Consider the following 15225-nt stretch of genomic DNA (forward strand, 5'->3'; position numbering starts at 1 on the left):
CACAATAAGCTGTCTAATGTTTTCAGTCAGAGAAACAGAATAGATTTAGGCAGTAATAGGTCCAATGAGACCTGTGAAAACCAGACAACACAGTTACTTGTCCTTAGGAAGCCCATTTTCCTATGGCTCATGTGTGCACTCTCAAACCAGTGATATTTAAGACTTTTGAACACAATTATTCTTCGTAGTAGTTCTAACAGATCCTAATTAACTCATTTGGTGAAAACATCATTTAGATGCAGTCTCCTGTATTTCGAAGGATGCTGTTGAAGGACTTAGCTGCTCAGACATGCTCATACATTTTTTTCTCACAAGAAACATGAAGGCAATTTAATAAACTATCCAAATTTGTACCAATTTACAAAGTCTTGTAGTCAGTTGGAAACTCAAACCTACCAGGAAAATCTTAAAACAGCTGCTGTCTAGTATTTTCTCTGAAACCTTATTACATCATACAGGACAGGAATATTAAACCATAAAGGCCATGGCATTAATAACCCATCAGTTACAAAGTTGGCAGAAAAGTGGAACTATAGCAATCTGAAGGAAATGCAGTTTCCCATTTGATCATTACTGAAAATATGGTTAGTGACTGTTATGGTGGTAATAGCCTAAAGGAACAATCTGTATGCCCTCTGCTATTCCACAGGTGCATTCCTGCCTGTAATTTCTGGAGTCTGACACCTCTGGTTGTTAAATTCATACAGTGAACCACAGGATAACTTGAGGCAATATCAAATGTACTAACATGGGATGAATTTTCTGACATATGGCTCTACCTGCTTCACCCAGACAGGCCGTTTCTCACCACCCAGGCTGGAATGTGCCCAGCCTCTTCCCAGTGCAGCTCCTGAGAGCTTTATCAGAGACACACAGCATTCAGTCACGGGGATTAAAAGCAGCCAAGGAATAACTACCACATCAGAAACAGGAAGAGGAGGCCCTGATTACTTGCAAAACCTCCACATTTCTGTATGCCTGGGACAAACCTGTTGGCCGTACCTGATTGCGCCTGTTCTCAAGCAGGGACGTCTCGTACAACTGAGCGTTGTGAAGAACAATTCCACAAAATGCCAAATATGCCGCAAAATCCTGGAGACAAATGAACATCAACATCTCACAGCATCCAAACTCTATTCAAAACTAAGCTACTGCAACGTTTTGCTTTCACTCTGAAGTATTAATTGATATTTTTGCTACTTTTGGCAACCGCACGTTCAGGGTCTGGGTTTTTTTCCAGCTACTCATAATTTCTTATTTCCTCAATAATCCCTTCTCTTTTTAAGCTAAAATCTGAAGATCATTACCTTGGTACAAGTAGGGTTCATCTAAAAAGCAGCTTAAAGGAAAAAACAATTATGCTGCAATGCATATTTTAACTAGAAAAAACTGGCCACAGACAACCCACCTCTCTGAGGGACTTCAATCCTTTGGGAAGCGAAAATAAAGATTCGCTAGCATTGCAAAATTTTTTTCCTCATTCAGGATGGGATTAATTCTGATAGCCTGCACATATGCAGTATGCATTTTGTTTTAAAGGGGAAGTCTTCAAAGAGAAGGGGTGAATTCTGATTTTGTTATTGCTGATTGTTAAGTCAACTTCTTTAGCCTGAGCAGAGCCTGGTTTTTGCCCCACCTATCTGAACATGAAATCTGCAAAGTTTTGAAAAGCAACTACACTGGGGAAATTAGGAATCAATTCTACTAGCTGCTCTCCTGATCCTCTCATATATTGTTCATAATTTATCTAAAGCTTTTTCTTTTCCTGCAGATGCTATACTGAGAAGTGACGTGGTGTTTAAAAGAGAATCACACCACAAATTTTAATATTCAAATTGTGTTTGTTGGGCTTGCCAGGAGAGTTAGATCCAATTAATTAAAAATTATGTCCATTGAAAATTATGGAAGTATTTTACAATGCATTTCAGTAGAGTAAACCTGTGTTTTAGAGATGTGACTTGGTGATCCAGAAATGAAAGTATTTCACATTCACATTTCTCATGGCCTCATAAAGAAAAAAAAAATGCAGTATTTCCAGCAATGTTTACTTTCTCAGAGATGTTTAATTTTTAACAACTTAAAAAATTCTGAGCAGCAGGAAAATTAAAAACATATCCATTCTCGTTCTCCTATGAAAACAGAAGAGACAAACATTCAGCTTTTATACCTTTTCATCTTGTTCAGTGAAAGTGCCACCAATTCCTGATTTCTTGTTGATTGCTTGAGCCACACCAACAACCTAGTGTATTCAAAATAGAGAAATCAGCTAATTTTTATGAGTCTGTCACTGCATGCTGTTTCTAGGCATATTTATATAAGATAATAAATGATCATTACAGGTATTCACTTGGTTGACTATTAAATCAAATTGTTAGCATAATAAATGTTTCTCTCTCACGCATAAACATTTCCTAGATTACAGGATTTGAAGACCTTAGCCTTTCCCTAATATAATTCTGTGTTTCCAGTCCTTTTGAGACAAAGTATTATTAATCTGACAAAGTATAATGCAAAGCTTTTAGATATTTTCAGATTTTTTAGCATGATTACAACAACTGATAGAAAAAACTGCAAAGAACTTCCTTTGTTTGAAGTGTAATTAATATATCAGAGGAAAACTGTGTGGTAAGCTTGTTTAAAAAGTTGCATTTAACCATTAATGGGAAAGTTGTAACTGCTAAACTGATGGAATACATGTGGCTTTATTTTTGTAATGGAAAAGAAGACAATTTACTGTTTCTCAGCCCAGCATTCCCCAAATACTGATGCTGTAAGTAAGGCCATTGTTCTTTAACATGAATCACTGCCAACTGGAGGTTCAAAAATGTCTGTCCGAAATAAAGCTCAACTGTCAGCTCCATTCCACACAACCTCATTTTTCCCAAATCGGTGAGGAATATTTCTCATCCAGTGGAATTCCTTTCTGTAATAACAATGCACCACCAGCCTGATACTTCTCTGGCAGACTTTGAATGAAAGCAGATCCCTTAACCAGTTATTATGCTTTTATGTTAACCTGCATGCACAGAGGTTAATGCTATGACCTCTTCCCATGCCACTGTCTTCCCCTGAATTTTCTTTTTGCAGTTTTGATCCAGCATGAGCTAAAACAGCTTTAACAAAGCTAGAGGCTTTTCACCCAAAAGGTGAGTACTTTCATGTTGGTTGTTTAAATGTATCTCCTTCATGAAAGGAAAGTCTGCAGTGCTTAAAAAAAAGCCATAAGAAAACAATAAAAGGACCATATTAATACAGGGGAGAAAAAAAAAAAAAAAAAAAAAGACTATTTAGGCTCCTTTCATCAGCACTCCAGGTTTCAGATATGTTAACAAGGGCAGGTGTTCCAAGATCAATAGTCAGTTTTAGATCTTTGATAAGGTGTTTCGATAAAGGATTTTAACTGAAGGGGGAGGGAGTAATGGGGAGAACAAACCTGCTAAAAATTCATGTTGACTTGATTAGGATAAAAATTTTGTGCATATGCAAACCTTTCTCTTTTTAGTAGCTGTTTCAGTGACATTCTAAGCTTCCAGACAACTTTGTATTGTGCCCATTTATTTTCCATACAAAACAAACAGTTAAAAAGATTAAACTGGTCCAAATTCTGGCTTCATTTACATCAATTAAAATTTCAGTGCACTTCTCAGAATTCTGTAGAATTTGGTGCTGAGAGAGAAAAAACTTCAGATGGGCATTTTTTTATCCATCGGAGTCTTGCCTGCAACCAGGTAATTAGGAGAAGATGTAGGAAACTCAGGAGGATCTGCTCCTGTTACTAAAGTAATTACGTAATTAGGACAAAAGTCAATCATCTGGTAGCATTTGGGGCCATGGAGAACATATGCCTGCATTTTAGAGAATATTAAGCACAGTGTGAAACCCAAACCCTCATTTTTAAAACTTAATCCAAGCAAACCACAAATAACAATAGGCCCAATCTGTGATCTCCAGCTGGGATTTATGTTTGCACCAACAAAAAAACCTCAAAGGCTCAGCTACACAGGGAACTGAAAAAGCTTAAGATATTATTCTGGACTGAAGAAAACCAAAGCCAAGGGAAAGACTGAAGTAATTAGGATCTGCTTATGCTTTGACACCAGTGAGTTTATGGCCTAATTACTGAAGTAAGCTGTGTACTGTGGAGTGCTACAAGCTCATTTTTCTGAGCTTTGCCTTCAATTTGGACTAGGCAGGTGGGGTTATAGAACACAGTATATCTAGAGGAGTCTTGCAGTTCCCAACAAGAGCCTTCTTCCAGGTTTGCTCTATTGAAAGAGTGTAAGGGGTGAGCAGAAGGAAATTCCCCTTGGATCAGAAACCAAGTACTTTGCTATTTTCCATTCAGATCACATCACACAGACACAGACCATAAAGACAAAAAGCAATTTTGATGATGGAATTGTTCCCTTATTTTCAGTTCCAAAGAAGAACAAACTTTCCATCAATTGCTAATTCAGTACCCACATGTGTTTTACCACATCTGAACACAGCTTTCCTGATCGTATTCTTACTGGTGACATAGGTGATCTTCCAGTGCTCTACTTGTTCTCTAACCTTTCTTTTCTAGCTGTGCCACTTTTCCAATTTAATAAATCCTGATCTACATTACGAGGAGAGATTTCTTCTAATTATCAGAGAACTTTATTTTTACTGTTCTCTTGCAATAGCTATGTCCTGACTCTAAAAGTAGCAGGCTACCTTGAGTACTCAGTAGGTGACGACTGATGACTTCAATGCTGATGACTGTGCTCTGGATTTTATATGGTTTCATACTGCAGTTTTTTGCACGTTAAAATTACAGGCTTAACTCTGTGAAAGCCGTTCCAGCTCTACAGGCAGCTAGCGCATTTTTCAGTAGGTTTTTACTTAAGCTGACTTCTGATGTAATTAATTTTGCTTCTTGAGGAGGTATATTTTTTATTTTCTTTTCTGGCATCTGAAGGAAAATTACATTAAAGCCAAAGAATGGTAACAGAAAATGGGAAAGTTGACATTTTTGATAAAAGAACATACCCATGTTGGAAGACAAAGTGGTGTTGACCTTTGCTCTCCCGTTCTTGTAGAGGTTGGATTCAAGCTTATAAAATTACCCTACAGTGACAGAACTGTATGTACCAATTTTAATTTTTTATCAACAAAAATTTCATATCCCTTTTTATCATTCATGCCAGCAGTAGCCTTCATACTTTGCAGCAGTCTAGCTACCACAATGTGTGTCTCAGCATAAGCTGAAAATCCATCCAAGAAGCAAATTACTGATCTCCATAATCCTGCAGTAAGATTAGTGCTGGAACTGAGTCTATGTTTAAAGTCAGCTTGGCTAGACCTGCTCTGTCCTGCAATGATTGGGATGTGTGATATCTGAAGGGTTCACTGGGGGAGAAAATAACTTCTCTGGCTAAAGGTGACATGCCCAGTCCCACTTTACACAATAAAATTCAAAAGGGGATTTTCAAAGGCTGTTGTAAGTAGTAGGCACCCCTGATTTGTTGGGAAGAACTTCCCAGTGACAGGAGATAGCGCTCAGTAAACAACAAACCAAATGACAGAGATAATTTCCAGAAAAAAACCCCAACATTTCCCTAGCCAATTGCTAGGAAATTCAATCTTACATGCTTACTGCCTGGAAGAGACGTCTCAGTTAATTCAGCTGAAAGCTCCATATGAGAAAATCCTACAGATTTTAGGAGAAATTAAACTGAGATTGACTTTTATGAAAATTACTATGCCTAGCTCAAAGAGGGAAAAAAAAAAACCCCGAAACAACAAAAAAACCCCCAGCAATGACAAAAAATTGTAACATTCCTAGATATGTTTTATGGTAGCTGTGGTGGCTCTGTGCTTCAGAGGCCATCCATTCTCCAGGTATTCCAAACCTGCTGGAGAGCTGTACTTGAGTCTTCCATCAGCTCTGGAGAGCTGCACAAGTTGGTTTAAGCTGAGGGATGGAGTGAGGGTGTCTATTCCCTATCCAGTCCTGTCAAAATGACTGTTTGCTTACAAGTGTCTATAAAAGCATATCAAAGGTAAATTCCACTTACTGCACTGCAATGTGTCTCATTGTTACTTATTCCTGGGTCCTTTCCATGAGTTCTTCTGTGAATCAAATTGTTTGCGATTTATGGAATTTCTTACTAGCTGTTATTTTTAAATGAGACTTTGGTTTCTCACATTCCTCGTGGAAATATAGGCAAATGTGAAAAACATCTACTGGAAAAATCTCTGTACTTCAGCAGGCCCAGAGGATTTAGTAATCAGCATGAGATTTTCCTCCTCTCAATTACTGACTTTTTTTTTTTAATAGCACTAATACTAAACAAACAGAAGGCCTCAGTTGCTTCTCTTTCTCAGCGCTGATTTTTGGATGTCTTCCAGAATCATCTTTTGACTGGGATTGCTGACATCCTGGGCTAAGGCAGCATTCACAAGCCTAAATATTTCTAGACGGGCTTTGGGGATTTTTAAATTTTATCTATTTATTATTTTAATAGGGAGGAGCCAGTATTCTGGTTTTGTTGTTTGGGAACTTTTTAACCCTAAAAAGCAGCAGAATGTATATGGAAAATTAAGTACTGATTCATTGACTCCAGCATCTCTCCAAAAACATGTCAGTCATTTGTTACAGTGAGAATGAGACAAACCTTCTGGTAGTGACTGTAAAACTCTAAAAAAAATTAGGAACTGCCATCCTTTCCCATAAGAAATCTTACAGTTTAACACCTTCAAATTATTGCCTATGAGTGTAACACTCCTCAAGCGTCAGGTTGGCTGAACTTGTCAAAATAAACAAATTTCTGCTTCATTTCCACTTGCTGATGCACTCAGGAGGAGGAAGCTGCCCGAAGACACAGCCCATTGCAGGTTTATTCAGCCCTTAAGTCATGGTGGACTGGACAAACAGACTGCAGCTCTCATTCCTTCACGACCAGCAGCTGGTGAGAAGTGAGCACTTCCACAGTTCCCAGCCAGCAGGACTTTGTAGCTCATCTCTGTGCTCGGTTCCATGGAGCATACCATCTTCTTCCATTTAAAAAAAAGAAAAGGGCATGGCTTGGGTGAAATTGGAAGCCTTGTATCATCCTGACATGGATCACTGGTCCTTGACAGTTCTTCACATGGATCTGCTTTGCTCATCTGCTGGCCCAGGGCCAGCAGTGGCTGCTGCCAGGTAGAAAGGGGAAGAATTTTAAGCAGGAGTGGGAGTAGGAAAGGATCAAGTGCTGTCCGTGGAAGAATGGAACAAAATAATTTAAGCGGAAATTTGCAGTACGTGAAGAAAGGAAATACTGGCCAATCATCTGGGTCGGCTAAAATAAGATTGAAGAAACAACTTAATGCAGGAGTTGAATCAATTAATTTTATTTTAAAAAAAGGTTCAGTGCAATAGAAGTCAAGGTGACACTCTTGTAGAGGGGTGAAAGATGGAAGAGCAGAAAAAAGAAGTTATGATATCTTCAAATCAATCTTGGCAACATTTCTTTTTGGGACCTTGAGCTTTTTGGAAGCAAACTATAAGTGCTCTGACAAGTAAATGAATTCCAGGAGAGCAAAATCTCCACTTCAAAGCTCTGACACACTGTGTGGAGAGCCTTGCATTTTATGAGTATTCTAGAACTGGTGATGTGGCTGAAGGCCACTACAGTCATGATGAAAGAAAACCCAACCATACTTTCCTAAGTGAAAGAGTGCATCTCATCTTTTCCCCATTCATTGGCTTTCATGGACTTTACTGAATTCACTCTTCAAACACTCAGGGCAAGAAAGTGTTGTTAGCCTCTAATAAGAATTCTCCCATGAGACAGTATGAGAGAGCTCCCACGAGAAGCAGCATGGACAGGAAGTATGGACAAGAGTTCAGTCAGCAGATTCACATTGTTTCAAATTAGGAGTGATTTAAGTTATGACTTGAGGATGACTTTTCTGAATCACATTGACACCATGTGTTTTTTAATGCCGGATGTCAGGCACTTAGCTCCTAAGTAATAACAATAATGTTGAGTTAAAAGAGTGTGAAATTAATCAGGTTTTTAGACAATGATAAAACCCAGTTTATGTCCTCCGAATTAAGCAATATTGATACAAACTAAGCTGAAGTACAGTAACTTAATCACAATTTGAGATAGTCCGGTAAGTGCTCAGAGAGCTTTAATGCTGTCATATACTGAGTACAGGAATCAGGAACAGCACTTCTGGAGTTAAATACATATATTCTACTGATGCATTTGGGATTAAACTCTTCCTGACAGTTCCCTTTGGCTTACATTACTCAACTAGATAAGATAAAATTACACTCCAAACAAATATAAGCAGTCTTGCTTAAAAAAAAAAAAAAAAAAAAAAAAAAAGTTGGAAAATGATGACTGCCAGCTAATGGAAGTTTAAAGCATCAGCATGACTGGAAATAGTATTACGTGAAGTGATCCCAAGAATGCAACTTACCTCTTCCCTGTGATTCTTTATTGGCATACAGAGAATGCTCTGAGTCTTATACCCTGTGATCTGGTCAACTTCCGCATTGAATCTTGGATCCTGATACAAGAAAAAATGCAATTATTAGACTACTAGCCTAAAGTCCAGATCTTTTTCTTCCTTTGTTTATAGATTAGGAAAAGTTTAATATATTATTTGACTATTACCCAGGATAACAAAGGTTCCATGACCAGTCAATAATTATATAAAGTTGTTACTATCAGTGTGTTAACAACAGAAAACCATTTGTGTGGAACATGAGTGCCAATAGATTAAGACCGCTGCTATAAAGATCAAAAATCTCAAACTATGAGAAACTTTTTTTTGAGCCTAGACCATCATTATAATAAATATGCTCGTGGATTAACAATTCCTAGTTTACTTTCTATCATCGAGAAGAAATTGCAGAAATAAACCGAAATATCTGTGCCCACAGAGCAACACAGTTTCATAAATGTGGTTCGTGGTTTTGCTTTAATCAGAGATTGCTTGTTTCACTTATTCACCTCAGTATTGAACTGTGGATAATCGCCTCAACAGAACTCTGATTTTTTAGTCCTAGCTTCATGTTTCTGTGTGCACATTTATCTACGATACATGTACTGTAACCAAAACCATCGTGTCGAGTTTGCATCTTGACCACTTTAAGTCAATATAGCACCAAATACAGGCACTAAAATGGCAGTATTCCAGCAGCCGATAATGTGGTGGCCTCTTCTTTTCCAAGAATTGCTGAAGATAAATTTCCTTGGCTTACCTCATAGGCATTCTTGATGTTGAGAGGCTGCCCTATGGCTGCCACATGACCCACAATGCCTTTGTTCCACTCCAGGCGGATGCAGTTGTTGGAAGCTTCTTCCAGGGTGGATCCTTCTGCCACATCAAACAGCCTGCTCACGAGAAACTTCTCATTTGAGCTGTCCTCACACACCAGGAACAGGGAGTAGCGATCAGCTGCAATCAGCTCGTGGATGTGTAGGAAGATCTTATGGCAAAGCGCTGTGACATCTAAGTGACTAGAAATATCTTTCACAAGTTCTAATAGTCTCGAGCACTGATCCCCTGCACTCGTCTCAATCCTTGGAGATTGCAGAGGCATCTGTTCCTTCTTGTCAGAGCCAGAGAGGAAGCTCACTGCTCCTACCGAGTCCTTGACAAAAATAGGCCTTAAGGGTCTGTCAAATTCAGAAGCGGAGATTTTCCTCACTGGTGTCCCAGAGTTGGAGGTCTCGGCACAGGCAGGCTGGTGACAGGCACAGACTTCGCTCTGGGACTTAGTTCCCTCCTTGCTGACGGGGATGGTGTGAACTCTCTCAGCAAACCATGCATTAACCATTTCTCTGTAAAACAAAACCAAAAATACAGCGAATGACATGAATTGGAAATCCTCTAGGGCATAATAGAAGCTGACAGTGTGAGAGGGTAACTAAACCTTTTCACACAGAGGGCACTGATGCACTTTTAGACTCTTCTGTATCAATAATCTCCAATCTCAGCCCAGATTAAGCAGTAACATTTTCTGCCCCATTAAAGAGAGGCTACTTTTGCCTGCAGAAAATACCTGAATAGGGCAGAGAAGGATCACTTATGCTGTGGCTGTCAGAGTACAGAACCAAAGTTTATAACATCATTTTGTGACTGAAAAATTCCAATCATTTCCATTCCTAAGATTTGGATTTCTGTATAAGATGTATATATATATATCCATTTGAGGACAAAACTTTCTGTTTCTAACCTCTAAAAAGATAATTTTGAACTTTGTCTCTGTCAATCACCTGCAGCCCTTCCTGTTTTTCTGTTGCCAATATATTGTTTTTCACTTCCCTGCCCTCCAAGTTAATAAAAAAATGCTGGTTGGACTCACAACATAAAAGTTTTGCTTAAAAACCATCAAAGAAACATGAATATTACCAATTCAACCCCCTACAAATAAGGAAAGAACAGACTGTTTTCATGCATATCTCCTATTTCCTTTCCTTGCAGATGACACTCATTGTCAACCCCAAGTACTGAATAACCCTATTTTGAAGAGTTCATCACCAATCAAAAAATGTCATGCAACTCTAGTATTTAATTGTGCTTCTCAAATTAAATTAGCAAAGCCAACCCTAATTATGTCCTCACTAAGTACAGCATATCATCATAACATGAGTATACTTTTTTATCACTATAATATTTTCTTATCCAAAATCTGAGGAGTTTTTTCTTTCAGCTTCTTTTTGTCTTTTGGTTTGAATTTAGGTCTTTTGTCTTTGGGTTTTTTGTTTGTTTTTTTTTTAATACAGGGCTTTTTAATTTCATTTGCTCGGTGTCAAGGATTCCTCACAGCACATGCCCTACTCTCAGAAGAAGTGGGTTTTTGCTGTATTACATAACATATGAGCCTGGGAACAGCAAAAATCCTATTAACAAGTTTGTTCTTTTGGAAATCTTTCATGGTGGTCATGTTTTAAATTTGGGATATTTTTTATTTGCTCAGCAGACCACAGGAATTCTGAGAGTGAAGCTGAATGAAGCCATGGAACTCAGGTTAGTCAGCCACTGATTAGTTACAAGCATCATGTTGCATATGAAAAGCACTGTGCAATAGTCTTCCTTTCCTTACAGCACACCTTAATCTTTGCTGTAGGATGCAATACTGCAAGCACAATTAACCCTTAACTCAATGCAAAGTGATAAATTAAAATCCAAAGTCCAACATTATTATTTTTAATAGCAGGCATCCACAAAAGGAAACTCCTCTGACTACTGTTAGGGAGGCTTGAAAGAGTTTTTTCAATCACATATATTTTGGAAACCTCAATAGGCAAACATGCCATTAAAAATTGAATTGTTAAAAACCAGTGATCCTCCTTTATTAAAGCAGTGATACCTAATGTTGTGTGCAGTAACGTCATCCAAGTGTTTCTTTTAGTGACGCAAAGAACAATTAATATATTCTTATAAATATGACTTTAACAATAATACTTTCCAGTACTTAAACAGGATAAACACTAAATGTGGGAGCTGTGACCATTTATTACTGCAATGTATAATATGATTTGCATAGGACAGTGTCACATTTGCAAAAGCTGTTTCACTGAGAGTCAAAATAAGAAGCTAGCATTTGGTAACACTTGGAATTGGAATTTTCATTTATTAAACCGAATGAGAAAGAATAAAAATTTCAATTAAAATGACCAGGAATATCCTTAAGAAAACTAAAAAGCTAAAGATACAAAAGTCCTTATGTAAATACAGTACAGCTTCTAAAATGACTGCTGCTAATTCTTGTTAGCAGATGCGTTATATGTGCATCCTTTTTGTTTTACTCTGATCTCCTCAAAATAAAAAATTACCTGTAAAATTTTGCTTCTCCAAAACAAAACTATCATCTAGCACTAAGCCTACGGAAAAGAACCTGCAAATGCCAGCTGGAGGCATTTAAACTTCAGACACAAGAAGGTAAATGTAGAAAACTGATAGTTTTAAAGAGTATTGGTGACTTGGCCCAGATTCATGTGCACGCTGACTTTGTTTCTGAGCACCGAAGACTGGCATTAATGGAAGGCAAGACTGAAAAGTAGCAGTAATAGCATAGTACCAGATGGAGGGTGTTCTCCAATGAGGCTCAGAAGCCATGTAATTGAAAATGCACATATTTGAAGGCATGTTTGGAAATGAACCTGTGCTGTTGTTGGGCGACAGCAATTTGCAGAACAATCTGATTTGCTGCTTACTCCTGAGGAAAGGAGAGTATAAAAAGCTATCATTTTCCCTTCTCTTGATTTACACTAAATTTACATACGTGGATGGCTTGATACAAGATGAAAGGGAGAGAAAGAATCAGTTACCCTTCGTGCATAAAGAAAAAGCTACAGCAGAAATTTGATTTATCAGTAGAAACCAGTCATTTTATTTATTCTGCAATGTCATGTTATGATTTCCCCAGGCCTTAATGGTGTAGCAACAGCAAGCAGTAAGAACAATGTACTCTGAATGCTAATACCTGTTCTTAAACTGTGGCCGTGAGATTATTAATTTTTTACCCTCTTGCCTTTTTACTGTGTAAAATAAGCATACATCTCTTATGGAGGTAATTGAGGGATGTGGAACACAGCTGTAAAACCTTTCACATGGAAGGAATTACGTTTAACAAGAACTGACTACTTGTTGAGTATCAGCACTGTTTATGAAGCACTTAAATATTGAACAGAACTGTATGTGGAGCTGCATGATTATGAGTAACATATTCCTGTCCTTTAATTTCTCTTGGGTGATGGTTCAATAATTTGCCAACATAGTGTATGATTCTCAGAAAGCTCTTTAGAGTAACAACAACAAATCCTTAACTGAACTGGTTAAAGCATGGTTTTCAACTTCAAGCCTTTTAAGCGTTTTACTTTGGGCAACAGGAAAGCCATTCAAATTCAACTGGAAAAAGAACAGTGTTCAGTGACCTTTACCAAATGCCTCTTCTAACAAGGAAACTATTTAGCTCCTTTTACTGACCCAGTAACATACACGGGTGGAAGAACCAGCATTTCGCATGAGCTGACGTATTCTAACCCTATTTAAAATCTCCCAGTGTCTTGACACGCGTTTGCTTGTTGACACTCAGTCCTATTTAACAATGCATGACAAGAAGGGTACTATGACTAACACAAGTACTCTCACAGCACAGAATTAGCTCAGCAGATATCTGACACCAGACATGTCCTGAGCCACGAGTGAGGCTCCTGGGAATCAGCAACGACTGCTATGTGCAATTAAGATGTCATTTTGAAAGGACTGCAGGAAGAAACCAACTTGTGACTATTCATATGAACAGTCTTCAGTAAGCTGATTGCAAGGACAAGACCCTGGCTGTAGTTTGGAAGCTGCAGGAGCAGATAGTGATCCACGGTGATCCATGCAGACAGTTCAACTCAATGAAGTGTTCCTATCCCACCCTGGGCATCGCTGTGAGTTGAGGAGTTACAGCACCCATATTCCTCACGACCGGGATGCATCCTTTACTGCACTGTGATCCTTTAATACAAAGATGTAACTTATCCTAGAGCTCATGGACAGGAATAGTAGAATATGAAGTTACCATTTTTAGTCACTCCTATCAGCCACATCCAATCTTTAGTCTCTAAAACATGATAGTAGTGACTGCTGAATTTGGCTGGTGTCATCAGCAGATGACAAAACTGGAGAGGAATTTTGAAGCTATAGTGCTAAGAAGGGGATAAAAAAGCAAAGGCACGCAAAACACTGAAGAAAAAAAGAATAAAGATGGTGTGATCCTCTCTATCACTGCTTATCACAAGCACACAATCTGCAGTAGTACATGAGACCTTGTGAGCTTCAGAGGAATGAAGACTCTTTGGCCCCAATTTGTTAAATGCTGCACAGAAAGTAGACTTGTCCCTAGAGCAAGAAATTGTCAGTATTAATAGGCAACAAAAATAGAAAATCAATGGTTGAGAAAACACAGGCACAAGGAAGCAACATGTCTTGAGCCAGTTCATACAGGAGGGCACAGGCAGAGCTGAAGAGAACCTTGCTCTATTTGCTGCGCTGTATGCATCAAACCATACTGACACACCACTAATCACTATGCTACTCATACACTGGGAATATAAAATAATTTATAGTACCCATCTTTGCTTCACTGTGATTATCTTCAAAGTACACAACAGACTTCTCAAAAAAACCAAAAACACAAAAAAAACCCCAACAAAACAAAACAAACCCCCAAACAAACAAACACCAAAAAAAACCCCAAACCAAAAACAAACAAACAAAAAAACCCCAACCCAGTGAAGATGTTTAAGTAGTATCAGCCAGGTTGTGATTGTCTTGCTTACATATACCCACACTGCTTGTGTAAGAACACACCCATGTGACCATTCAGCACAACTGCTTGGCACCTTTGGAGAAAACGTACGAAAAACGGAATTCGAAGGTATCACTGAGATGCAATGACAGTAGAAACTGCATGTTACTTACCTTGCACAAAGAATGCCTAACACTTGACGTTCCACAACAGAATACAGTGATAAGTAGTTATCAGTGAAACAACAAATAATACCCTGTTTTCTCGGTTGCTCACAAACCATTCATAGATACAATGTGCAATTTTTTTAGTAGTTGCATGGACTGTACTACTGATTTTTCATTCGAACCAGCAGTTATTGGTAACACTTCAGGAGAGTGATTACAAACTTGCCTACTAGAAAATGCCAGCCTTCAAGTGTTTGAATTCCAGTAGCCTAATCTGCCAATGTTGAAATCAACAATATTTCAAGCTAAACCTCCTGTTTTCTCAATTGCCTTCCGTAAAATAACCACTAGATGTCTTCAAATTTCTCTCCAGCATCTTGACATAATTTAGACACAGAAATAATTTAAAGCATTAGCAAAAACTCCAAAACTGTTCGGTTTTAGCAAAGAAGTTTGAAATGCAAAGCCACTTGGATATTACGCTTGCCTTCCCACTTTCTTTCTACTTCTTCCTCTTTCGCAATCACATTCTAAATGGTGCTGTCTCTTTCCTAGCAATGGAAACATTTAAATAAATTGTATAAGGCCTCATTAGATGGAAGCAGTAAACTGACTGTAAAAGAAGTTTTCAAACTGACTAAAAGAATAGATTGACAAAAACAATAGATGTTTTTCCTTAAACCCTTCTCAATTATAGTTAGTAGAGATACCATTTCTCATGGCAGTAGGCAAGCAGTTCTGGAATACGAAGTATGAGAGTTTTTTTAGCATAACTCAGCCAAATAT

The 15225-nt window shown here is 38.2% G+C and overlaps 1 protein-coding gene across 10 annotated transcripts in view; it reads right to left on the reverse strand.

Annotated features, from left to right (window-relative positions):
- PDE5A (phosphodiesterase 5A) overlaps nucleotides 1–15225 on the reverse strand; it is a 116746-nt gene that overhangs the window by 37262 nt on the left and 64259 nt on the right. For all 10 annotated transcript variants that reach the window (XM_040063898.1, XM_040063901.2, XM_040063900.2 and 7 more), the window contains 4 exons: nucleotides 9227–9809; nucleotides 8440–8529; nucleotides 2168–2239; nucleotides 1003–1092 (listed from right to left, as the gene is read on the reverse strand). In XM_040063898.1, coding sequence (XP_039919832.1) covers nucleotides 1003–1092; nucleotides 2168–2239; nucleotides 8440–8529; nucleotides 9227–9809 — 835 coding nt within the window. The remainder of the gene's footprint in view (nucleotides 1–1002; nucleotides 1093–2167; nucleotides 2240–8439; nucleotides 8530–9226; nucleotides 9810–15225) is intronic.

The sequence above is a fragment of the Hirundo rustica genome, chromosome 5 (assembly GCF_015227805.2).
Source record: "Hirundo rustica isolate bHirRus1 chromosome 5, bHirRus1.pri.v3, whole genome shotgun sequence".
Classification (NCBI taxonomy): domain Eukaryota; kingdom Metazoa; phylum Chordata; class Aves; order Passeriformes; family Hirundinidae; genus Hirundo; species Hirundo rustica.